This window comes from Alternaria triticimaculans (genome assembly GCF_023758025.1).
Source record: "Alternaria triticimaculans strain BMP 0046 chromosome Unknown scaffold_3, whole genome shotgun sequence".
NCBI classification, from domain to species: Eukaryota; Fungi; Ascomycota; class Dothideomycetes; order Pleosporales; family Pleosporaceae; genus Alternaria; species Alternaria triticimaculans.
This window is the reverse complement of record NW_026055960.1, coordinates 2,481,183-2,495,594: the sequence shown is the minus strand read 5'-3', so window position 1 is coordinate 2,495,594 and position 14,412 is coordinate 2,481,183. Positions and strand designations below refer to the sequence as shown.

Here is a 14,412-nt window from a genome sequence, read left to right as displayed (position 1 = left end):
CTACCCGTTCACTCGTTTGATCCATCCACATAGCTCATAGGCGACGAGATTCACCTCTATCGCCCTTAATATAACCTTGGCTGTTCGTGAAACGCGCGTCAGTCAGCTCCATCGTAAAAACGCTACCAGTCCTCCTGCTACCAACAACAACCGCCCACCATGTTGCCCAAGGCCTGGCTCTCCGTTTTTGTCTTGACTGTCGCATCGTCGGCCTTTACCCTCGAGGATCTACACATGGACGGTATCAACCAGTACCTCCATCAGGGCAAGAGGCAAGACGCCGAAGGCACTGGCGGCTCATCACCATCCGCCACGCCCGCGCCATCCTCAGCAGCACCTCCAGCGTCCTCCGCCGCACCACCTGCCACATCGTCGGCCGCACCTCCAGCAACATCCGCGACTCCCGAGCCAGAACCCTCAACCACCAACAACCCACCGCCGTCGAACGATCCCACATCCGACGCTCCCGCACCTTCGACTACCGCTGCCGCACCCACTTCCGATGGCGGCAATAATAACAATAACAATAACAACAACAGCAACAACAACAACGACGCTTCAACAACCGCGGCGGGCACGAGTCGCACTGGTGGAGGTGGCGGCGCCGCTAACTCACCGACGGCCACTGAAGATGGCAGCTCTTCCGTAAGAACGACCGCGATTGTCAGGACTTCCGCTCTCTTCGCTACCTCGGTGTTCGAGTATACCACGACTCTCGACACGACCCTGAGCGATGGCAGAGTAACCAAAGCGACTTCGACAGGCACCAGCACTTCCGTCTCCTCCACCGGTGAAGCCGTCGTCACCGACCCGCCCACCGCACAAGCAGGTGACAGCGACAATGGCGGTGGCATTAGTGACTCCAACAAGAAAGTTATCGGAGGTGTAGTTGGTGGCGTTGGTGGAGCCCTACTCCTCGGTGGCATCGCCCTCGTCTTCTGGCGCATGAAGAAGCGCCAAGCACGTGTCCACGAAGACGACGACGACCTCATGGCCGGCACTGGCTCAGCCCTCGGCGACAAGCCTCAGAACGGCACCGGTTCATCGCCCTTCCAGTCGAACCTGGAGCAGTACCACAACCCAGGAGGACGCCCCAACGCAGCTGCCAACTTCTAGGCGAAGCGCAGCCCAACCAAAGTACATAGGCCCATGAGGGCCCATTACGATACCAACGACTATCTGCGGAATTTGTCTGAGCTAGAAGCGATTTTGAGAGACGACAGCACGGCGGAGGATGTATATATTTGCAATCGCGGCTATAATGCACGAATGGCCTCTCTGTGAGTTTGCATTCCAGGCGCTGATTCCGCGATGTTAGATTCGTGTATACCGTCACCATCGTGGTCAGTCAGTCCCACAAGGACTGCGCACAATGTAGATTTAGACGTATACCATCACGTTGAAGAAGAGGCACCACAACCACTTTCGTCCGATCACTCCCCATCATCCTGTCTGTGTACGTTGCGCTTTGCATCGTTACACCTGTTTTACGTCAGTTGTAATAGAGCGTCATTGCCTTTCTTGTTTGTTTTAGCATAGTCATACCCCAATCCATAGCGCGAAATATCGAAATCAGCATAGCCAAAAAGTGTCTACTGTCCGATTCCCTCTATTACATCACCATCTTCATGCTCTCCTTTTCTCCCTCACACTCGAACAAGGCCGTTCTTCTGTCCGCCTCGTCCTTCTTACGTGTGCAGCGTGCACATGTTTATGCGTTGCCAGGGGTCGAGTCAAGGATCGTGTTTCAGCACCGTCGCAAGCAACCAACGTGTCGACTTGCCCAAACAAGCTTTGTGACCGCTGGGCCCCAAACTCGTTTGGCGTGAGATAATGCATGTTCGGCGCTTCCACGCCATGTGGAGGCGTTTGGCGTTGGGGCAGTAGGTTATACTTAGATGCGGTTGGCCCCGGGTGGGTGTTTGGAACGGGGATTTGCGTCTTTTGCTCTCTGGAGAGATTGCGATATTTACATTCGTTTGGTACGATTGAATCGTTTATTTTCAAAGGCTGTGCCTACATACGTTCGGAGGATATTGGCGATTGAGGTGTTGAGGTTTTACGCACGAGGTTGATTCACGCACGGCACTTTTCGTCTTTCACGCACGGCATATATTCAGCACCAGCAACGATTCACGCCCGTCAGATCTTACTACACCGGCATCTTTCACGCACGGCAAAATCTTACTATACCGGCATCTTTCAGCACGGGCAAGATTCACGCCCGGCATCGTCTTCCACGCACGGCAGGAGCTTTCACGCACGGCAATAGCTTTCACGCACGACAGTAACTTTCACGCGCGGCAAATCTTTACATACCGGCACTTTTCACGCCTGACACATCTTTCTATATCGGCACCTTTCACGCGCGGCAAAGTCATTTCATACCGGTATCGATTCACGCCCGGCATCCCTCAGCACCGGCAAACGTCTCTGTCTACCTCACTCACACGTGCCAACAACTACCAAAAACTACCAGCCACTCAATAGCCATGTTCCTTCCCACAGCCCTCCTAGCTCTAATCCATCTTGCCCTCCCCGCCCTATCACATGCCTCTCCACAACCCGCCCTAGTCTCCTCGGATTGGGAGATGTCACTAGTGCCTCGCCACACACTCTTCCTACGGCAAGTATCCGATCTGCAGACCTTTGACGGCAACCTCGGCGGAACACGTGCATCACCCATTACAAACTCAGGCGACAAAGAGCGACCGTTCCAGGTCGATGGGGACACATTCACCAGTTTCGATTCTGCGGCGCAGAGGAGTTGCGATAATCAGTTTCAAGGGTGCAGCAACACTGCGAATAGTAATGGAGGAGGTGGAGGTAGGGGGAAGAAGGGGAAGAAGAGGCAGGATGGGGGTTTGAGTGTTAATGACTGTGATGAGCAGAAGAGTAAGTCATCCTTCTTCCCTTACTTTCTACAATTTGGGATGGATCGCTAACAGACTTGATAGACAAGTGCAACGATGCGCAGAAGAACGCACAGGTCAAGGACTTCAATAGTGCGGTTGCGAGTACAAACATTGGCCCTGATCCCGATTTTCCTGATTTCGATCTTATTTGTGAAGGGTAGTCGAGGGAGAGAAGTATATGGTGACTTCCAAGTTTGGTATGGGCGTGAAGAGACGTCGAGAGGCCTTGGGATGGAGATTAACGCAGCGTCTATAGCATGCGTGCAAAGAACATGATAATGATACATTACTTAAGTACGTCTGAGATTTCATCTTTTGACATGAATTATCTATTTGAACTCGAGGGTTGTGATGTCAATGACCGCATCACGTGCGTGCTCCACGCTAAGTCGGGACGTGTCTACCTTGACTTTTCGTCAACTCTCAACCCCAAAAACTTTATCCGCCACCACGTCTTCGCACACCAAAGCTGAGGTTTGATAAGATGACTACAATCCATTGAGTTGCCACTGCTCTTCTTACATGGTCCCTTCAACGTGCCGCGATTCACAATGCCTCCGGCGCTTCTCTCCGCTCGGGCTAGGTCAATAGCACTTCTTTTCGTCGATCAATCTGCATCTTAGACTACTATAAACCCGACAAAACAGCGCCGATAGCTTCAATGGCACCCAAACCTCGCGCCGTGACAGCCAAGGCGTTGCAAACTCTACTTGTACACATCGGCGCACCATCCTCAGGAACAAAAGCAGTACTACAGGAACGGTTCCGACGTGATATCGGAATATCTCATCTTTCCAAGAGTCAACCGACATGGCCAAAATCTGGAGCTGCAAACAAGAAGCTCCGCATTATGAGCATCGACATGGGAATCAAGAACCTGGCGTTTTGCGAGGCGGAGGTATCTTACCCATTGAAAGATAGCCTAGATGCGGACATGAAGGTTTTGAGATGGGAGAAGATTAACCTTACGGAAGCCCCAGGGGACGAGATACAGAGCGAAAAGAAATCTCCACGAAAGGGCAAGACCACAAAGCAACGTACTGAGGGTGCTGACGAAGCATCGGACATGTATTCTGCGGATGCTTTGTCCAAGACAGCGTATGGCTTGATCAAGAACAAGATTCTAGCCGGCTCGCCAGACATCATCTTGATCGAAAAGCAAAGGTGGAGATCTGGCGGTGGAAGCGCGGTGCAACAGTGGACTTTGCGGGTCAACACTCTAGAAGGCATGCTATGGGCTGTGCTTCAAACCATATACGCCCAAAGACTAGAAAAGGGAGCGTCAGAATCGACTACAGCAAAGCTCTACGAAGTCTTCAGTGCAGATCCCAAACGCGTAGGACAGTACTGGCTCACCCGAGCTGCCGGACGCCTTGCAGATGGAGACGAAGAAGTCATGAAACCAGGCCAGAGCAACGAAGACGAAGCGGCGACTCCCAAAAAGACTCTGAGTCGATCCAAAGCAGAAAAGAAGGTCAAAATCGCTCTCCTCCGCTCCTGGCTCACCGCAACCCCCGCGTCCACGGCATCGGTAACACAAGACACGGTACCGGGCATAACCTTCAGTTTCGCACCAGATGCAGAAAACACCCGCCAAGCGCTCCTATCGATCTCAACATCCAAACGACGTAAGAAAGCCAACGATGAATCAGACGACGGGCTTCCAGCTGCAGCAGTCGCAGGCTCTGCGCTCAAGAAGCTGGACGACGTCACAGATTGTTTTCTCCAGGCTGCTGCGTGGATCAGCTGGGAGTCGAATCGTCTGCAGCTAAGGCAAGTGTTGGAGCGGAGTAAGAGTGGTCATGGAGAGGTGGGGGAATTGACGGATGAGGTTATGTTGGAGATGATTGAGAAGATCGAAGGGCTTTGATATCAGCTGTTTCTATCTTTGCTCTAGCCATGAATCTGCGATGGATGGGACGAATACAAGAAGATACCTAACACGTGCGCAGGGTTAACTGCGAATGAGCTGTTGCACACCGCGTTGAGGGGTCGCAACTTCGCAGGACAGCAGCATGTGAAGCAGTAACCTTCGAGAAGTATGCACAAAATCTCAACATCAATCACCCAAGCAATAGCAGCGCAGTCTCGATCCCATAGTGATGTTGCTCAGCCCACCACACCCGATGTCAAACAAAGAAACGAACCATGTCTGCACACCCCCACTTCGCGCCCGTGACGTGGCACCCTTAACGTTTTCACATGCAAACCTCAATCAGTCAGTCCCTCATGCAGCACATATCCTCCTCCTCAATCACATCCATGGAAAATCTACGGTATATCTACGCACAGTTTTCGAAAATTCCCAGAAGTCTCTATTTCCGCTTGACGGTCTCGGTGGCGCAATGGTAGCGCGTTGGACTTCTACTAACTGTATCCATGGTTAATCCAAAGGCTGCGGGTTCGAGCCCCGCCCGAGATGCTTTTTGCTTCCCTTTTGTTGCCATCCATTCACTCATCTGTGTCGCGCTTGTTGAGATAGTGTTGTGCGGAGGACGCGGAGCGGCGCTGATGAAGTTTGTCAGACATTTTTTTAGGCTTGGTGGGGGAGGACCGAACATCAAAACCACGCTGGCCAGTCTTTACATCGGTTTAGTTGTAGGTAATTCATGCGTATTCATTTGACTGGAAGTAGTATATTGCTAGGATACTTTATGCGCCGTGACACCAATAGCGCCGTAGATGCTCACTTTTGCCTGTTTTTACAAACGTGACTTAATCAGTCAGCTCCGCACTCCGGGTAACCTCCTCCTTCATCTCCCTGCCTTTCGCAGCTAGAAGGTTGAGCGCACTGCCAGCCATCACAAATCCACACTGATCGTGCGAGAGTGTGTGCTTAGTCTTGACGACCTTCTCGCTACCGTCCTTCTTCTTGAGTACAAGCTCGACTTCGCCCTTGCCACCGCTCTTCAGCACGTCCAACAGTCCTCGTGTAGCAACCTGGTCGCATGCTTCGAAAGCGTCGTAGTCGGCTTCGTTGGCGAAGGTGAGTGGGACAATACCTTGCTTCTTGAGGTTGGTCTCGTGGATACGGGCGAATGACTTGGCTAGGATGATGCGGCCACCGAGGTATCGGGGCTGTAGGGCGGCGTGTTCACGGGCAGAGCCCTCGCCGTAGTTGTGCTCTGCTACGACTAGCCACTCGATGCCCTGGTCGCGCCACCTCTTTGCTAGTTCTGGGATACCGGACGTCTTACCGTCGAAGTCGTAGGCAACGTTGACTTCATCGGTCTGTGCGTTGACTGCACCGATGAGTGTGTTCTCGGAGATGTTGGGGAGATGGCCCTTGTACTTAAGCCATGGACCGGCAGCCGAGATGGTGTCCGTTGTGCATTGTCCCTTCACCTTGTAGAGTACCCGCAATCCTGTAAACTCCGAGCCAGGGAATGCTGGGAAAGGATCAAGGAGTGCCAGACGGGTGGATGTAGGCGAGACAATGACATCCACGCTGGCGTCGGGGACACCTGGCGTAGGCATGAAGTCTGGGTTACCGTCTGCGAAACCAGCGGTGGGGAGATCAGAGCCCTTTGGCGGCGCGAACTTGAAAGGCTTGCCGTCAGGTGTCGGGATGCTGTCGGTCATTGGGTTGAAGGTCGTAGAGCCAGAGTATGACATGGCGGTGATGAGTTCGGGAGAAGCGAGGAAGTTCATGGTAGCTCGGTTGCCATCGTTGCGGCCGGGGAAATTGCGGTTGTAGGATGTGAGGATAGCGTTGGACTCGCCTTTCTTTACATCGTCGGTGCGCTTCCATTGCCCAATGCAGGGACGTCGAGGTTGTCAGTACTTAGAATCAATCAGGATAATCTAGAAACTCACCCGCAAGCGTTTGCTAGTACAGTGCCACCGGCAGCAGTAAACGTTTGAAGGGTTTCATCCCGTTCTAACGTAGCTCGGATCTGTTCACTGCCTGGCGTAATGAAGAAGTCTGCCCTGGGCTTGAGACCCGCTGCCAGTGCCTGCTTCACAATCTCTTCTGATCGCGTCATGTCTTGATACGAGCTGTTTGTACAGCTACCAATCAGGCCCGCACCGAATGTTTGTGGCCATCCCTTCTCTTCAACTACAGACTTGAACTTGGATAGAGGTGTTGATAGGTCCGGGGTGAATGGTCCGTTGATGTGAGGCTCGAGTTCCGAAAGATTGATCTCAATAACTTTGTCGTAAGCGGCTTCCGGGTCAGGTCGTAGCAGGTTCTGCTGCATTGGTGAATTCGCGATCTTTGCGGCGGCTTCAGCGATCGGTCCGCGATGTGTGGCTTGGAGGTAGGGGATATGCGCAGGAGAGAAGGGGAAGAGCGAGGTAGTTGCGCCGACTTCAGCGCCCATGTTGCTACGACGTATTAGTTTTTCCCCATTCGTTGAAACCATGTAACAGTCTTACCAGATAGTTGCCATACCTGTGCAGCTCAAAGACTGCACACCAGGTCCGAAGTACTCAATGATGAAGCCAGTGCCACCCTGTACATACGTCAGCCAGAAGTACTTCGCCATGCTCAGAATAACATACCCGGACGGTCAGCTCGCCAGCCAATTTCAGGATCACGTCCTTTGGCGAGGCCCATCCGCTGAGTTCTCCGGTAAGCTTCACACCCAAGATCTTGGGTGCCTTCAACTCCCATGGCGCGTCCACAAGAGCGTCGACCGCATCGGCACCACCAACACCAATTGTAATCGATCCCAGACCTCCAGCATTCGGTGAGTGACTGTCCGTGCCCAAGATCATGAGCCCAGGAGCACTGTAGTTTTCCAGGACAGACTGATGGATGATGCCAGCGCCGGGTGGCCAGAACTCGATTCCGTACTTCTTCGCCGCCGACTCGAGGAAATCGAAGACCTCCTTGTTGCCCGCTATCGATTGTGGAAGGTCAGTGTCGGCGCCTTTTTCTCCCTAGACATTCAAATCAGCGAAATCCTCACGGTATGACCCGGACGGCCTCAAGGGTACTACTGACTACTATCATGTGGTCGCCTTAAGGTTGCAGTCAGCACATGCCTCCATCGCAGTTTATCCATAGCCTTTACTCACAGTGAATACTAGCAGGCACAGCCGTACTCGGCAACCCACAACTCATAAACTGCAAAAGCGCCATCTGCGCACTCGCATCCTGCATCGCCACGCGATCCGGCTTCAACTTGAGATTCGCCTGGCCCCGAATATCCCTTCCTCCATTGGTATTGCTCAACAGCGACTCCTCGGGGCTCTCAAGATGCGAATACAGAATCTTCTCTGCCAAAGTCAATTGGCGAGAGGAACCGAGTACGCGCCGCACTTCTTCGAGCCGCGAGAGCAGTTTGGCGTACGGTGGGGTGCGCGAGCCGAGGTCGACGTTGCGCGCCGAGGGCGGCGAGTGCGATGTGGCTAGGCATCTGAGCGGTTGGCGGAGGGAGGAGAGATGGGGCTGTAGAGGGAGTGTCAGCGTTTTTGTGCCACTTAGAGGTGTAGTAGAGAAGCGCGATGACCATGACTATTGCGGAAGTCGCATGAAGTTTGGGGAGACATTGGACGGCCAATGGCATATGTAGACTCACCCTGCAGTTGGCTGCTTGACCAGCACGAAGTATTTGCGACCGCATCTTTTCGTAGGTTGTCCGTGGCGGCGACGCGGTGCGAGCACGTCAAAAATGGTGCCTTCAGAATATACCGAGCCGACTGCGGAGATGCACGCGAGTCATAGGTACCGCGGAGAAGGAAACCCTCTGACCCAATCACAGCACGCGTCAAAGTAATCTGAGAGATGACGCGATGGGCGATGTACCATTCTTAAATTCAAGCTATAGCAATGGCACTGGTATCCTAACTAAAGTGACAACTCCAGATTGGCAGACTATTACCGTGCCCGAGAGACGATGCTCCGTACCTGTAACTAACGTGCCGAAGCGTAGAGAAACCCTCAAACCAATCCACCACACCCGCCGTCAGTCAATATGCAAAGGCAAATCGGACTAGTTTCGATCAATCAAGTCAATTTGAATGGCTGTCGTAAGCGCGAAATCATAGTCGTTGCTTCGGACTTACAAACCGGGAGGTGGAGGAACGGCGCCATAGTTGGAAGGCGATGCCGCTGGTGGAGGCGGCGGAGGAGCAGCGTAGCCGGATGGCTCTGAAGGCGGCGGCGGTGGTGGTGCAGCCGCGCCAGCGCCGGGAGCAGGCGACTGCGTCTGGCCATAACCGTTCTGAGCATAGTACGCGGCATACTGCTGTTGCTGAAGTGCGAGGTACGCTGCATACCCACCGTAGGCGGCATAAGGATCAGCTTCTGGGTTCTGCTGGTAGTAGGCAATCCATGCTTGTGCCGCATTGGCGTCGTAGGCTTGGTTGTTAGCATCAGCAGTCGGCGTTGCAGCAGCAGGAGACATGATTGTGTCCTGGCCGCCGTAACCGTTCTGACCCTGAGCGCCGTAGCCACCGTAGCCGCCGCCTCCTCCGTTTCCTCCACCGTATCCGTAGCTCTGGCTGCGACCATCACGGTCACCGCGATCTCCACGGTCGCCACGATCGCCGTATCCCGGTCGTCCACCGCCATAGCCATCTCGGTCGCCGTAACGGTTCGGTGGAGGGCGTTCCTTGTAAGCGTGGTAATCCGACTTTACCTTGTCGAGGAGCTCGTCGCAGAGTTGCTTGGCTTGGGCTACGCCTTCGGGACGGGGTCCACTACGATCTGTCAGTAATTGGAGGGTAAGAATGGCGGGGTATACGAACGCGATGTGGAGGTACATGGGCTCGTCGCTCTCTTGTCCGCTGTTCGGCTCCATGAAGCCGGAACCGCGACCTTTGATCTGGACTTTGCAGCCTGTCTCCTGTTGAATGAACTTGACGTTGTCGCCACCGCGACCGACAACCTGTGCGCGCAAGTTAAAGCCGCTGATAGGCTCGAGACCTACGGAAATCTTCTCTTCGGGCCACTTGCGCTGGGAAGAATTAGCAACATGTTGGATAACAGACAGGGCGACATACTCTGCCAAACTCGTCGCGCTCGAAGTTCTCCGGCTCTCTACGGCGGAAACGACGTTCGTCTACAAGGTTAGGAAGGTCCTCTTTCATCATCTCTTCGATCATCTCGACAGCCTTGTCCAGGCCTTCTTTGGAGGTGCTAGTGATGCGGAGGTACAGCGGCGGGTTCTGTTCCCATTAGCTTTGTCGACGAGACTCTGTGTGTCCACCTACAGTAGCAGTGGCCATGTTCTTGTCAGGGTAGTATTCTCCGCGAGTAGTGACATCTTGCATGTATAAGCAGGTATTCTAAAGGTTAATGGTTGTAATCGGGGATGCGTACCGGCGCCAGTCTCGTCTTTGATCTAGATGGCACATGGAGGTTAGCATTTGATAAATGGGGTGGGGTGCTAGATCAAGTAAGCTCTGACTCTCATAGAGAGATGCGCAAACAGAGACCAACTCCAGCCCCGCAGCACACGCACCAGGTGCAGCGCAGCAGAGCATGGAGAAGGCATGATCCTACATGATCAGTGGACAGCAAAAACAGTTATTTACCCTCTTTTGTGTAGCTCCTTTAGTCAGTGTATAGCGATTACGGAGATCATTGATCTCAATGTCTTTGATGTAGTCACCATCCTGCTGGTACGTCTCGTTGTTTATGGCCGCGGCGGAGTTCGAGGCGGGCGACTTGGCGACTGGAGGAGTAGCGGCCTGGGTTGTTAGTCTTGTCATGCTTAAAGGGTATAGATGAACTTACAGAGCGAATCGGTGGCACGTCGACATGCTGGATGCCCTTCTTCGCCTGAATCTGCGCGTTGATCCTCGCAGCCGCCGCCGCCGCCTTTGCTGCCGCCTCGTTCTTGAAGTTGGACGATGCAGGGCTGTCTGTGCCTTCACGGGCGATAGGGCTACGGGCGCGATGCGACTCGGATTCCCTCCGCGACGGCGACCTGGAGCGACGATCTGAGTCGAAGCGCGAGCGGACAGGGCGCTCGGCATCGTCGCTGTCAAAGCGCGATCGGGGGCGGCGTTCCTCAGACATGATGCGTGTGGCTGTAGCGATAGTTGTCGTGTTGCGGGTGAGGCTCGGGTTGGTTGGTGTTTGTCGATGAATCTTAGCCTCTGGCAGGAGCGACTCGCTTATTAGCGTGCCGCGGCTGAACCTGCCTGTTCGTGGCCTGGTGGCTCCTCCGACAATCGGCCGGGGATTCTATTTCACTTTCTGGGGCAGTTTGACGTGAAGCCCATCCACATCCGCAGTCACTCCCCGCCTACTCGCCTTCACCGCGACCACTGCCCGCCATGGCTTCCCGGAGAGCAATGCTGCCGCTGCGCAGTCTGCTCAACAGGCAATGCGCCGCCTCCCTCCGCCAGCAACAACGGGCATCCAGCTCCTCGTCGACCCAGGCGCTGGCTTACAAGGCCCTTCACCGTCGCATCGCGCCCCTCCCCACCGAAGACCGTCCCCCGGCGTGGTCGGCGCCCGCTGCCGTCAGCAACATCCTCTACGAAACGCCGCTTCCATCCCAAGCTCCGCCCAAGAGCCACATCCTCAACTGTTTGGTGCAGAACGAGCCCGGTGTGCTGTCCCGCGTGTCCGGTATCCTGGCTGCGCGCGGCTTCAACATCGACAGTTTGGTCGTCTGCAACACCGAGGTGGACGATCTCTCCCGCATGACAATTGTGTTGCAGGGGCAGGATGGTGTCATAGAACAAGCCCGCCGCCAGCTCGAGGACCTGGTCCCAGTATGGGCTGTGCTTGACTACACCCAGTCGCCCCTCGTCCAGCGCGAACTGCTCCTCGCCAAGGTCTCGATCCTCGGCCCGGAGTACTTTGAGGAGCTGCTTGCGCACCACCGGGAAATGGCTCAGACCCCGGAGATGGAGGAGCAATACGAACCAGACATGACGGATGAGGAGCGCAACGCAATGGCACAGGAGGCTGCTCGCGAGTCGTTGCGGAAAGACTACCACCCGACCAATCTGCCCGTCAGCCAGGCGCTCCGACACAAGCACGAACATCTTCGCGCGATTACCTTCATGACTCATCAATTCGGTGGAAAGGTGCTCGACATTAGCACAAACAACTGCATAGTAGAGGTTTCCGCGAAGCCTACCAGGATTGACTCATTCATGAAGCTGATTGCTCCATTCGGTATCCTGGAGTCCGCAAGAACTGGTAAGCACCGTGGGTTGTTCAGGCATGGCCGATTTGCTAACCACACACAGGCCTCATGGCTCTACCGCGCTCCCCGCTACATAACAGTGCCGACGTGGAGGAAATGGAGGCGCAGGATGTTGTCGACAACAGTCTGCTCCCTCCAGGTTAAACGTCTTGAAATGCGGGCGGTACCAAGTTTGTTCAGTGTCAACATATGCGGGCGTTTAATCTACGTGTATAGTATGGCGTTCAATCAAGGCAGAAGACGGCATTCCAAATCGGAGCGCTTCATTCATTTGAGACCAAACACCCTCTTCTTCGACACAACGTGAGACGTACTACGCGTGATGTATACATGTCATGCACGGCCTACCCCAGGTCCTGCCCCACAACAAAATCCAGTCGTTCGAGTATGTTACAGCGTATGACAAGTGAACAGGTACCGCTGCGGGGCCCGCGGAAGCCTCGTACGAGCGAGCAACCTGTCGGATGAAGCTAGCGACGTCTAATACTTACCGCAATACACGTTGCCCAGCCGGCTCATAATGTAGTGAACTTCGGACCGGAGCGTTGAAAATTCGGACCGACCCCATCAACTACTAGTATACTGCCAAAAGTCCATGTACCTCCATCTGCAACAACACCCACAATCTTTTCCCGAAGCCTACATTCAACTCGTGAGAACCTCTTATTAGCAGCACAATGTCGCAAATCCCCGTTCCCGCTGGTCTCACAGAAGACACGCTAGACCACACGATCGAAATTCTCGCCAAGCAATTCGAACCCGACGCTTTTCAACGCTATATCCTCCTGGATGAAATGCAGGGTTCTGGCAAAACAGACATTGGAGAAGAGATGAACAAGGAGGTTTTTGCGTTTATCGTGCCGGATTTCATCAAGGCGGGAGCGAGGTGTATGACGGTTCCTGGGAGTGGGGTGGCTAGTGTTTGGTAAGTACAAGATATATCATCATGAGATATTTCTCTTTCGAGAAAGGTAGCATTTGAGAAGAAGGATATTGGCAGGTTTTTGAGGTTGGAACATACTAACGATGTGTTATGCAGGACACTAGAAGAAGTAACAGAAAACTACACCGAAGAACCACACAACCCACCCGCCGTAACAGAACTAAACTCCCTCGCTCATCACGTCCGGAAACGCTTCATCCCTCCCCAGACAACTCACATGCTACATCTAGTCCTTTTAGCAAACGACCGCACTCACCCCTCTACTTCAAACCCAGCTAAAGTCAGTGACCTCATTCGCCCCGTCCTTGATATGGCGAGGGAGAAGGGGTGGCCTGTGGTTTTGGAATCTACGTCACCGAGGAGTAGGGATGTGTATACACATCTGGGGTTCCAGTTGCTGGAGGAGATTGTTGTGGGAAAGGGGAAGGTTGATGGTGAAGGGAGGGGCCAAGAAGGGGGTGAAGGTGTAAAGCTTTGGGCGATGATGAAGTGCTGAGATTCTTCAGTGTGCATGTCGTTCCACGAAGTGCGCTGGAATGATATCGTGCGTATATTGCGTACTTTTTGAAGACTGCTCACGTTTTCTGACAAGCACGTAGGGACTGTTGCACCACGGATTTTCCCCAACGCAATGAGCCATCGGGATCACATCTGTTGACGCATAGACTATTATATCATCATTGGCAGTATCAGCGATCGCCAATTTATCTACCTGTGATCCACTATCAAGGCCAATCGTACTTGTAACCGATATCTAAGCAACTCGTCCTTCACATGAAGCAGCAAGAAGCAAGCAAGCAAGCGAAGCGCCCCACAAACCTCAATTCTGAGTCGATTTCAACCCCTACCACCGGCAGTATTACACCTCGAATCCTCACAATTACTCGAACCGACATGCCACACTCAAGCCCTGAAAACCACACCGATCACCCACGTGGGCAACACACGCATCGCAAGTGGCAGAAACGTTCCAAACGTCTGGGTCTGGATCATGCAAGCGCGATGTCATATACGGCGTTCTAGCGATCCTACATATGCAGCACCCCTGCTCGTCATAGCGGAGCCGGTATAGGCAGGTGAGCACGCGACCTTTCAAGACGCAGTACTAACAGCATGGAATGGAGACGCGCAGACGTGCATGCAGATGTTGATACAAGCATCGCCAATGTGGCGGACAAGTGCCGTAGCTCCGTGGAACTCGGGTATGCATATCGATCCTTTGAGAGGATATGGATTGGTTTGGCGGATTTATTTGCAGAAACCTCATCTCGATGGTCAAATTCGTGTACTTGGATATGTGGGATTGCCACTCATTTCCTTCAGGACTTGTGATTTGGAAAAAAGGTAGACTTAGTGACGAAACTAACGGCTGCCTTCATCCTTCGCTCTCGTATATCAAGTTCATAATGTTTGGTCTGACTCACTTCGTCTCCAT

At 53.6% G+C, this 14,412-nt stretch overlaps 6 protein-coding genes and 1 non-coding gene across 7 annotated transcripts; 6 read left to right on the top strand and 1 right to left on the bottom strand.

The window, feature by feature from the left end:
* Positions 1-159: 159 nt before the first annotated feature.
* J4E78_003532 (uncharacterized protein) lies at positions 160-1,116 on the top strand (the record flags this gene model as incomplete). Its single annotated transcript, XM_049364170.1, has 1 exon — positions 160-1,116. One exon carries the CDS (start codon positions 160-162, stop codon positions 1,114-1,116), a length of 957 nt encoding a protein of 318 aa, XP_049224835.1.
* A 1,376-nt stretch (positions 1,117-2,492) lies between these two features.
* J4E78_003531 (uncharacterized protein) lies at positions 2,493-3,076 on the top strand (the record flags this gene model as incomplete). The annotated part of the gene is made up of 2 exons (XM_049364169.1): positions 2,493-2,895; positions 2,958-3,076. 2 exons carry the CDS (start codon positions 2,493-2,495, stop codon positions 3,074-3,076), a joined length of 522 nt encoding a protein of 173 aa, XP_049224834.1.
* Positions 3,077-3,576: 500 nt separating this feature from the next.
* J4E78_003530 (uncharacterized protein) lies at positions 3,577-4,785 on the top strand (the record flags this gene model as incomplete). The annotated part of the gene is made up of 1 exon (XM_049364168.1): positions 3,577-4,785. The coding sequence occupies one exon, from the start codon at positions 3,577-3,579 to the stop codon at positions 4,783-4,785; it is 1,209 nt and encodes a 402-aa protein (XP_049224833.1).
* Positions 4,786-5,246: 461 nt separating this feature from the next.
* On the top strand, positions 5,247-5,337 carry J4E78_003529. The gene has a single exon. It is a non-coding gene; the product is annotated as a tRNA-Arg (tRNA).
* Positions 5,338-5,630: 293 nt separating this feature from the next.
* On the bottom strand, positions 5,631-10,890 carry J4E78_003528 (uncharacterized protein; the record flags this gene model as incomplete). Its single annotated transcript, XM_049364167.1, has 12 exons — positions 5,631-6,659; positions 6,752-7,244; positions 7,296-7,372; positions 7,422-7,802; positions 7,867-7,883; positions 7,941-8,344; positions 8,931-9,823; positions 9,870-10,034; positions 10,080-10,132; positions 10,189-10,210; positions 10,404-10,559; positions 10,606-10,890. The coding sequence occupies 12 exons, from the start codon at positions 10,888-10,890 to the stop codon at positions 5,631-5,633; spliced, it is 3,975 nt and encodes a 1,324-aa protein (XP_049224832.1).
* Positions 10,891-11,150: 260 nt separating this feature from the next.
* ILV6 (acetolactate synthase, regulatory subunit) lies at positions 11,151-12,178 on the top strand (the record flags this gene model as incomplete). The annotated part of the gene is made up of 2 exons (XM_049364166.1): positions 11,151-12,027; positions 12,078-12,178. 2 exons carry the CDS (start codon positions 11,151-11,153, stop codon positions 12,176-12,178), a joined length of 978 nt encoding a protein of 325 aa, XP_049224831.1.
* A 533-nt stretch (positions 12,179-12,711) lies between these two features.
* Positions 12,712-13,473, top strand: J4E78_003526 (uncharacterized protein; the record flags this gene model as incomplete). Its single annotated transcript, XM_049364165.1, has 2 exons — positions 12,712-12,959; positions 13,074-13,473. 2 exons carry the CDS (start codon positions 12,712-12,714, stop codon positions 13,471-13,473), a joined length of 648 nt encoding a protein of 215 aa, XP_049224830.1.
* Positions 13,474-14,412: the final 939 nt, after the last annotated feature.